General features: G+C 57.2%; 1 protein-coding gene across 1 annotated transcript in view; it reads right to left on the bottom strand.

Moving 5' to 3' along the window:
* Positions 1–1,565: 1,565 nt before the first annotated feature.
* LOC133263741 (collagen alpha-2(XI) chain-like) overlaps positions 1,566–10,544 on the bottom strand; it is a 66,722-nt gene continuing 57,743 nt past the window's right edge. Inside the window, exons 47-62 of the mRNA XM_061443619.1 lie at positions 10,352–10,459; positions 10,199–10,252; positions 10,021–10,074; positions 8,743–8,796; positions 8,606–8,659; positions 8,420–8,527; positions 8,229–8,282; positions 7,007–7,060; positions 6,785–6,892; positions 6,628–6,681; positions 6,510–6,545; positions 6,373–6,426; positions 4,530–4,803; positions 2,432–2,547; positions 1,929–2,189; positions 1,566–1,694 (exon numbers count right to left, since the gene is read on the bottom strand). Of these exons, the coding sequence (XP_061299603.1) occupies positions 1,566–1,694; positions 1,929–2,189; positions 2,432–2,547; positions 4,530–4,803; positions 6,373–6,426; positions 6,510–6,545; positions 6,628–6,681; positions 6,785–6,892; positions 7,007–7,060; positions 8,229–8,282; positions 8,420–8,527; positions 8,606–8,659; positions 8,743–8,796; positions 10,021–10,074; positions 10,199–10,252; positions 10,352–10,459 (1,572 nt within the window). The remainder of the gene's footprint in view (positions 1,695–1,928; positions 2,190–2,431; positions 2,548–4,529; positions 4,804–6,372; positions 6,427–6,509; positions 6,546–6,627; positions 6,682–6,784; positions 6,893–7,006; positions 7,061–8,228; positions 8,283–8,419; positions 8,528–8,605; positions 8,660–8,742; positions 8,797–10,020; positions 10,075–10,198; positions 10,253–10,351; positions 10,460–10,544) is intronic.

Raw genomic sequence — 10,544 nt, 5'->3', positions numbered from 1 at the left:
GGTTCATGGTCATTGGAGGACATCGAGGTCCATGGTCATTGGAGGATGTCGAGGTCCATGGTCATTGGAGGACATCGAGGTTCATGGTCGTTGGAGGACATCAAGGTCCATGGTCATTGGAGGACATTGAAGTCCACGGTCATTGGAGGACATCAAGTCCATGGTCATTGGAGGACATTGAGGTCCATGGTCATTGGAGGACATCGAGGTCCATGGTCATTGGAGGACGTCGAGGTCCATGGTCATTGGAGGACATCAAAGTCCACAGTCATTGGAGGACATCAAGGTCCACAGTCGTTGGAGGACATCGAGGTCCATGGTCATTGGAGGACATTGAGGTCCATGGTCATTGGAGGACATCGAGGTCCATGGTCATTGGAGGACATCGAGGTCCATGGTCATTGGAGGACATCGAGGTCCATGGTCGTTGGAGGACATCGAGGTCCATGGTCATTGGAGGACATCGAGGTCCATGGTCATTGGAGGACATCGAGGTCCATGGTCATTGGAGGACATCGAGGTTCATGGTCATTGGAGGACATCGGGGTTCATGGTCGTTGGAGGACATTGAGGTCCATGGTCATTGGGTGGGTCCATGGTCAATGGAACCCATTGGAGGTGGTGGACATCATTGGAGGACATCAAGGTCCATGGTCATTGGAGGACATTGAGGTTGGTCCATGGTCATTGGGGTTGGTCCATGGTCTTTGGGGAGTGTCCATGGTCATTGGGGTGTGTCCATGGTCATGGGGGGGGTCCATGGTCATTGGGGTGGGTACATGGTCATTGGGGTTGGTCCATGGTCTTTGGGGAGCATCCATGGTCATCGGGGTGGGTCCATGGTCATTGGGGTGGGTCCATGGTCATTGGGTAGGTCCATGGCCATGGGATGGGTCCATGGTCATTGGGTTGGGTCCATGGTCATTGAGGTGGGTCCATGGTCATTGGGATGGGTCCATAGTTATGGGGTGGGTCCATGGTCATTGGGTTGGGTCCATAGTTATGGGGTGGGTCCATGGTCATTGGGGTGGGTCCATGGTCATTGGGTAGGTCCATGGCCATGGGATGGGTCCATGGTCATTGGGTTGGGTCCATGGTCATTGAGGTGGGTCCATGGTCATTGGGATGGGTCCATAGTTATGGGGTGGGTCCATGGTCATTGGGTTGGGTCCATAGTTATGGGGTGGGTCCATGGTCATTGGGGTTGGTCCATGGTCTTTTGGGAATATCCATGTTCATTGGGGTGGGTCCATAGTTATGGGGTGGGTCCATGGTCATTGGGTTGGGTCCATAGTTATGGGGTGGGTCCATGGTCATTGGGTTGGGTCCATGGTCATTGGGATGGGTCCATAGTTATGGGGTGGGTCCATGGTCATTGGGGTTGGTCCATGGTCTTTTGGGAATATCCATGTTCATTGGGGTGGGTCCATAGTTATGGGGTGGGTCCATGGTCATTGGGTTGGGTCCATAGTTATGGGGTGGGTCCATGGCTATGGGGAGGGTCCATGGCCATGGGGTGGCCCCACGGTCCCTGATGTCCATGCCCATGTCCCATGTGGATGCTCTCAGCCCCGGAAGCAGGCCGGCCCCACCTCAAGGCCTCCTCGTGCCATGCCCAGGACATCCCGGAGTGGGAGATGCTCCGGGTGTGGGGTGAGAACCTCCAGCACCGAGCGCCCGGAGCTCGACTGCACCTATGGAGGGGGAGAAGGGTCAGCAATGGGGGGCAATGGGGTAATGGGGGCAATGGGGTAATGAAGGCAATGGGGGCAATGGGGGTAATGGGGGCAATGGGGACAATGGGTGCAATGAAGGCAATGGGGTCAATGGAGTAATGAAGGCAATGGGGGCAATGGGGGACAACGGGGTCTCCAAGAGCACCAGGATCACCGGGATCCCCCCCCCCTTTCCCCCTTTCCTTGACTCACCCCACATCCATCCATCAGCACCTTGACGTAGGGGCCGGTACCCGCCAGCTCCTCCTCATTGGCGGCCAGGAAGCGGATCCCATTCCCGGTGTTGATCCCGGTGTTGATCCCGGTGTTGGTCCCGGTGTTGATCCCGGTGTTGATCCCGGTGTTCCCGGTACACCGCACGGTGACGTTCTGCTGCGCGCCGATGCTGAGGAGCCTTAGGAAGGTCACCTGCACCACGCCGAGCCCGTGCCCATCCGCATCCACATAGGAGAGCTATGGGATCATGGGATGAGGATGTGGGGCCCAAGATCCCCCCCCACCCCCCCATCCCCATTCCCACTGGGGCGCCATCCTCACCCTCGAGCCTTCGTCGCCTTGACGTTGACCTTGGGTCGCCTCTTCCTTGGGCAACACCTGGAAGTGGGGATGGGGATGTTGGGATGAGGCCTTGGGGGGGAGGGGAGGGGGGGGGGGGAAGGGGGGCGGGGCCTCCACCCCATTGGCTGCCTCCCGGCCCCATAACTCACCGCCTGCCTTGGGAAGACGCAGGTCTCGGCTCCCATGCGGAAGCGGCACCGGGCCCGGAAGGCGTCGCGGGAGCATCCTTGGTTGGGATCCACCCAATAGAGGCCTGGAGGGAGGGGAGGAGGAGGAAGGGCAATGGCACCCATGGGGAAGGGCAATGGCACCCATGGGGAAGGGCAATGGCACCCATGGGGAAGGTCAATGGCACCCATGTGGAAGGTCAATGGCACCCATGAGGAAGGTCAATGGCACCCATGGGGAAGGGCAATGGCACCCATGTGGAAGGTCAATGGCACCCATGAGCAAGGTCAATGGCACCCATGGGGAAGGGCAATGGCACCCATGTGGAAGGTCAATGGCACCCATGAGGAAGGTCAATGGCACCCATGAGGAAGGTCAATGGCACCCATGTGGAAGGTCAATGGCACCCATGAGGAAGGTCAATGGCACCCATGGGGAAGTTCAACGCGACCCATGAGGAAGGGCAATGGCACCCATGGGGAAGGGCAATGGCACCCATGGGGAAGGTCAATGGCACCCATGGGGAAGTTCAACGTGACCGATGAGGAAGGTCAATGGCACCCATGGGGAAGGGCAATGGCACCCATGAGGAAGGTCAACGCCACCCATGAGGAAGGCCAATGGCACCCATGAGGAAGGCCAATGGCACCCATGAGGAAGGTCAACGCCACCCATGAGGAAGGCCAATGGCACCCCTGAGGAAGGTCAACGCCACCCATGAGGAAGGTCAATGGCACCCATGTGGAAGGTCAATGGCACCCATGGGGAAGGTCAATGGCACCCATGGGGAAGTTCAACGTGACCGATGAGGAAGGTCAATGGCACCCATGGGGAAGGGCAATGGCACCCATGAGGAAGGTCAACGCCACCCATGAGGAAGGCCAATGGCACCCATGAGGAAGGCCAATGGCACCCATGAGGAAGACCAACGCCACCCATGAGGAAGGTCAATGGCACCCATGAGGAAGGTCAATGGCGCCCATGGGGAAGGTCAATGGCACCCATGAGGAAGGTCAATGGCACCCATGGGGAAGGTCAATGGCACCCATGGGGAAGGGCAATGGCACCCATGGGGAAGTTCAATGCCACCCATGAGGAAGGTCAATGGCACCCATGGGGACGGTCAATGGCACCCATGAGGAAGGTCAATGGCACCCATGAGGAAGGTCAATGGCACCCATGGGGAAGGGCAACGCCACCCATGAGGAAGGCCAATGGCACCCCTGAGGAAGGTCAATGGCACCCATGAGGAAGGTCAACGCCACCCATGAGGAAGGCCAATGGCACCCCTGAGGAAGGTCAACGCCACCCATGAGGAAGGTCAATGGCACCCATGTGGAAGGTCAATGGCACCCATGAGGAAGGTCAATGGCACCCATGGGGAAGTTCAACGCGACCCATGGGGAAGGGCAATGGCACCCATGGGGAAGGTCAATGGCACCCATGAGGAAGGTCAATGGCACCCATGAGGAAGGCCAATGGCACCCCTGAGGAAGGTCAACGCCACCCATGAGGAAGGCCAATGGCACCCCTGAGGAAGGTCAACGCCACCCATGAGGAAGGTCAACGCCACCCATGAGGAAGGCCAATGGCACCCATGAGGAAGGTCAACGCCACCCATGAGGAAGGCCAATGGCACCCATGGGGAAGGTCAACGCCACCCATGAGGAAGGCCAATGGCACCCCTAAGGAAGGCCAATGGGACCCATGAGGAAGGCCAACGCCACCCATGTGGAAGGTCAATGGCACCCATGAGGAAGGTCAATGGCACCCATGAGGAAGGTCAACGCCACCCATGAGGAAGGCCAATGGCACCCATGAGGAAGGCCAATGGCACCCATGAGGAAGGCCAACGCCACCCATGAGGAAGGCCAATGGAACCCATGAGGAAGGCCAATGGCACCCATGAGGAAGACCAACGCCACCCATGAGGAAGGTCAATGGCACCCATGAGGAAGGTCAATGGCACCCATGAGGAAGGCCAACGCCACCCATGAGGAAGGCCCACGGCACCCCTGGGTGCCCCCCCACCCTCTTCCTCCCTCTCCCATTGGGTGCCCTGGGTACCGTCGGGGAGCCCCGGGTGGCTCAGCTGTAGGTCCTGGCACGTGCGGGCCGGGTTCTCCCTGCTCCCCATGGGGCGCCTCAAGGCCTCCACTTCCTGCTTTAGGGAATGCAGGGATCCCAAGAGCTCCTCCATGCCCCGGCCTTGCTTCCCTTCCTCTTCCTCCTCCTCTTCCTCTTCCTCTCCCTCCTCCAGGAGCTCGCTGGCGTCAATGGAGCGCTTGGACTTCTTGGATGCTTGGATGGGAAGGGGTTGGATGACTTCTCCTGGGGGGCCCTTGGGGGGAATAGAGGATAAGGCCTTCAGCACCATGGACGGCTCCATGGACCCATGGAATTGGTGGTGGGGGGGGGCTGGAAGGTCCCTTCCAACCCAACGCGGTCCATGGGGGTGGGAGTAGGTCCATGCTCCCGTCCCATGGAAATTGGGGCACCCAACTGGATCCCAAGACCTCAATGGGCTTCCAGGTCCATCCAAGCCCTTATATGGGACGATCCAACTGGATCCCAAGACCTCAATGGGCTTCCATGTCCATCCAAGCCCTTATATGGGACGATCCAACTGGATCCCAAGACCTCAATGGGCTTCCAAGTCCAACCAAGACGTTAGATGGGGCACCCAACTGGATCCCAAGACCTCAATGGGCTTCCAGGTCCATCCAAGCCATCCCATTCCTGATCCCATGGGTGAAACCAGGTCCCTATTCCCATCCCATGGATCTTTGGGGCACCCAACTGGATCCCAAGACCTCAATGGGCTTCCAGGTCCATCCAAGCCCTTATATGGGACGATCCAACTGGATCCCAAGACCTCAATGGGCTTCCATATCCATCCAAGCCCTTATATGGGACGATCCAACTGGATCCCAAGACCTCAATGGGCTTCCAAGTCCAACCAAGACGTTAGATGGGGCACCCAACTGGATCCCAAGACCTCAATGGGCTTCCAGGTCCATCCAAGCCATCCCATTCCTGATCCCATGGGTGAAACCAGGTCCCTATTCCCATCCCATGGATCTTTGGGGCACCCAACTGGATCCCAAGACCTCAATGGGCTTCCATGTCCATCCAAGCCCTTATATGGGACTATCCAACTGGATTCCAAGACCTCAATGGGCTTCCAAGTCCAACCAAGACGTTAGATGGGGCACCCAACTGGATCCCAAGACCTCAATGGGCTTCCAGGTCCATCCAAGCCATCCCATTCCTGATCCCATGGGTGAAACCAGGTCCCTATTCCCATCCCATGGATCTTTGGGGCACCCAACTGGATCCCAAGACCTCAATGGGCTTCCAGGTCCATCCAAGCCATCCCATTCCTGATCCCATGGGTGAAACCAGGTCCCTATTCCCATCCCATGGATCTTTGGGGCACCCAACTGGATCCCAAGACCTCAATAGGCTTCATGGTCCATCCAAGCCCTTATATGGGACGATCCAACTGGATTCCAAGACCTCAATGGGCTTCCAGGTCCATCCAACCCCTCCCATTCCTGACCCCATGGGTGAAACCAGGTCCCTATTCCCATCCCATGGATCTTTGGGGCACCCAACTGGATCCCAAGACCTCAATGGGCTTCCAGGTCCATCCAAGTCATCCCATTCCTGACCCCATGGGTGAAACCAGGTCCCTATTCCCATCCCATGGATCTTTGGGGCACCCAACTGGATCCCAAGACCTCAATGGGCTTCCAGGTCCAACCAAGTCATCCCATTCCTGACCCCATGGGTGAAACCAGGTCCCTATTCCCATCCCATGGATCTTTGGGGCACCCAACTGGATCCCAAGACCTCAATGGGCTTCCAGGTCCATCCACCCCATCCCATGGTCCCTTGGGGCGCTCACCGGGTGGCCGGGGGGTCCTGGAGGTCCACGCTCCCCTTTGGGTCCTGCTTGGCCCTATAGGGAAGAACCCATTGGCTTCTGTGGGGCAGGGCTGGATGTGGGGCTGGGTGCAAGGGGCCAGCACCCTTGGCTCTTACCATGGCTCCTTTGGCTCCTTTGGGACCAGATGGGCCCTATGGGGCGAGAGCGGCTCTGTCAGTGGTGGGGTGAGGAAGACAAGGGGGGGAGGGAATCTATGGGGCTGGGAGCACTCACAGGGAGGCCAGGGGGACCAGTGGGGCCAATGGGTCCGGTAGCACCAGGGATGCCCTATAGAAGAGATAGGAAGAGATGGGGACAACCCGTCCATGGTGGTGGCCATCCTCAGGCTCACCTCCATGGGCCCCCCTTCTCCTGCCCCCCAAGTACTCACAGTTTCTCCTTTCTGCCCCATAGATCCGTGGGGCCCAGGGAGGCCCCGGTCCCCTTTGTCGCCCTGTTCTCCAGGTGGCCCTATCAAGCCGATGAGACCAGGGTGGCCCTAAGGAGACACAAGGAGTCCTCAATGGTGATGGGATGGGGTGCCCCATAAGCGCACCTCCCCAGTGGGGTTCAGCCCCATAGATGTGGGGCCCACGGGATGGATGGAGCTCACCTTCTCTCCTTTGGCTCCGGTGTCCCCTCGGAGGCCGGGGAGCCCTGGGGGACCCTAGAAGAGGTCCATGGGTGGGCATGGGGGATGTGGGGAGCAGCACTTAGGGGTAGGGTTGGGGTTGGGGTTGGGGTTAGGGTTAGGGTTAGGGTTAGGGTTAGGGTTAAGGTTAAGGTTAGGGTTAGGGTTAGGGTTAGGGTTAGGGTTAGGGTTAGGGTTAAGGTTAAGGTTAGGGTTAGGGTTAGGGTTAAGGTTAGGGTTAGGTTTAAGGTTAAGGTTAGGGTTAGGGTTAAGGTTAGGGTTAGGTTTAGGGTTAAGCTTAGGGTTAGGGTTAAGGTTAGGGTTAGGGTTAAGGTTAGGTTTAGGGTTAAGGTTAGGGTTAGGGTTAGGGTTAAGGTTAGGTTTAGGGTTAAGGTTAGGGTTAGGGTTAAGGTTAGGGTTAGGTTTAAGGTTAGGGTTAGGGTTAAGGTTAAGGTTACGGTTAGGGTTAGGGTTAGGGTTGAGGTTAGGGTTAGGGTTAGGGTTAAGTTTAGGGTTAGGGTTAGGGTTAAGGTTCGGGTTAGGGTTAAGTTTAGGGTTAGGGTTAGGGTTAGGGTTAAGTTTAGTATTAGGGTTAGGGTTGGGGTTAGGGTTCGGGTTAAGGTTAAGGTTATGGTTAGGGTTAGGGTTAAGGTTAAGGTTAGGTTTATGGTTAGGGTTAAGGTTAATATTAAGGTTAGGGTTAGGATTAAGTTTAAGTTTATGGTGAGCATTAGGTTTAGGGTTAGCGTTAAGTTTATGTTTAGGGTTAGGGTTATGGTTAGGGTTAGGTTTAAGTTTAGGGTTAGGGTTAGTTTTAGTGTTAAGGTTAAGGTTATGGTTAGGTTTAGGGTTTAGGGTTAAGGTTAAGGTTATGGTTAGCGTTAAGGTTATGGTTAGCGTTAAGGTTATGGGTAGGTTTAGGGTTAGGGTTAGGATTAAGGTTATGGTTAGCGTTAAGGTTATGGTTAGCGTTAAGGTTATGGTTAGGTTTAGGGTTAGGGTTAGGATTAAGGTTATGGTTTGTGTTAGGGTTATGGTTAGCGTTAAGGTTATGGGTAGGTTTAGGGTTAGGGTTAAGGTTAAGGTTATGGTTAGCGTTAAGGTTATGGTTAGCGTTAGGGTTATGGTTAGGTTCAAGGTTAGGGTTAGGGTTAAGGTTAGGGTTAGGGTTAGGGTTAAGTTTATGGGAGGGGTCCATGCTCACCATTGGACCTGGGGGTCCGGCCGGTCCCGCGCTTCCCGGTTTTCCTTGCTCGCCCTAGAGAGGAGGGGACGGCATCAGTATCCCATGGGCAGCATTGGGGGCCTGCCCCATATCCCATGCTCATTCCCACCCCACATCCCATCATCATTCCCGCCCCACATCCCGGTCTCCCTGCTCCCCTTCTCACTCACCACAGATCCTGGGAGCCCTCGGAGCCCATCGGGGCCTTGCTTCCCCCCAAGTCCTTGTGGCCCCACAGGCCCCGTCTTGCCCGGAGCTCCGCTTGCTCCCGCTTCTCCCTATGGAGACCGGATCCGGTCAATCCCAATGTCGGGAATGCCGTTTGGGCAGCATCCGGCATCCCCATTGGCTCTCACCTTGGCTCCCTTCTCGCCCTGACGTCCTTCGGGGCCGGGAGAACCGGCCGGGCCCTATGGAGAGGAGACACGAAGGGATGGGGGCATCCATGGGGCCTCGATCCCTATGGGATGCGTTGGGATCATGCGGCTCTTACCCGCTTCCCGAGGGGCCCGGGGGGACCGTTCTCTCCTGTCGGGCCTGGGGATCCCTATGGAATTGGGGGGCACAAGGGGGACCATGGGGACCAGGTGGGAGGGAGGAGTCCTCCCATCCCAGTGTTCCCAGTCCTCATCCCATGGCGATGCTCTGACCCACATCCCAGATCTCATAGGGGGTTAAGGGTAGGGAATAGGGGTGGGGATGGGGATGGATGGGGATAGGGAATGGGATGGGGATGGGGATGGGATATAGGGATGGGGATGGGGACGGGATATAGGGATAGGGATGGGGATGGGGATGGGGATGGATGGGGATAGGGAATGGGATGGGGATGGGGATGGGATATAGGGATGGGGATGGGGATGGGATATAGGGATAGGGATGGATATGGGGAAAGGGATAGGGATGGGGATGGATATGGGGAAAGGGATAGCAATAGGGATAGGGATATAGGGATGGGGATAGGGATGGGGATAGGGATAGGGTTAAGGTTAGGGCTAGGGATGGAGATGGGGATGGGGATGGGATATAGGGATGGGGATAGGGCTATGGATAGGGATGGGATAGGAATGGGGATGGAATATAGGGATGGGGATAGGGACGGGGATAGGGATGTGGATAGGGATAGGGTTAAGGTTAGGGATAGGGATAGGGATGGAGATGGGGATGGGATATAGGGATGGGGATAGGGCTATGGATAGGGATGGGATAGGGATGGGGATGGAATATAGGGATGGGGATAGGGATGGGGATAGGGATGGGGATGGGGATGGGATAGGGATGGGGATGGGGATGGGATAGGGATGGGGATGGAATAAAAGGATGGGGATAGGGATAGGGATATGGATATGGATAAGGATAGGGATGGGGTTGGGGATAGGGATAGGGTTAAGGTTAGGATGGGGATGGGGATAGGGATGGGGTTGCGGATGGGATATAGGGATGGGGATAGGGCTATGGATAGGGATAGGGATGGGGCTGGGATATGTGGATGGGGATAGGGATGGAGCTATGGATAGGGATAGGGATGGGGCTGTGGCTGGGGATGGGATATAGGGATGGGGATAGGGATAGGGATCAGGTTGGGTATGGGATATAGGGATGGGGATGGGGGTAGGGCTATATATAGGTATAGGGCTGGGGCTGGGGCTGGGATATAGGGCTGGGGATATGGATGGGGATGGTATATAGGGATGGGGATAGGGATAGGGCTATGGATAGGGATAGGGATGTGCTATTCCCCCCTGGAATTCCGATGGCATTGGCCACTCACCGGCTCTCCGGGTTCTCCATCCTCACCCCGCTCCCCTTTGGCACCGTCCTGCCCCTGTTTTTGGGGGGGGGGAAGCACAAACCCAGATGAGCCCCCCCCCCTCTTCCCCCCCCCCCCCCCTTGTATCCCAGCGCCATTCCCAACGTTGGGAATGGGGCCGGAGCTCCCCCTCACTCACCCTTGGCCCCATCTCTCCGGGAGGGCCGGGATCTCCTGGGAAGCCAACGGGCCCCTTGGGATGGGAAGAAATCAATGGGAGCCAATGGGGATCCCCCCTCCCCACAATGCTCCGCCCCCCAAGTGCTTCCTGCCCCATAGAACCCCCACTGACGGGATTCCCTTTGGCTCCATCGTCTCCAACGGGACCTCTCCCACCGGGAGGACCGGCGGCTCCGGCGGCTCCGGCTTCTCCCTTCTCCCCACGCTCGCCTCGTGGGCCCTATGGAATGGGATGGGGGTGAGGTTGGGAATGGGGATGGATAGAGGGAAAAGAGGGGGGGGTGTGGGGCCGGGTCCCCCATTGG

Source organism: Pezoporus flaviventris, unplaced genomic scaffold, assembly GCF_033815535.1.
Source record: "Pezoporus flaviventris isolate CSIRO_AGI_PZ_B2104156 unplaced genomic scaffold, CSIRO_AGI_Pfla_v1 ptg000451l, whole genome shotgun sequence".
Lineage (NCBI taxonomy): Eukaryota > Metazoa > Chordata > Aves > Psittaciformes > Psittacidae > Pezoporus > Pezoporus flaviventris.
Note: the sequence above shows the minus strand (reverse complement) of the source record. Positions and strands in the feature narration are given on the sequence as shown.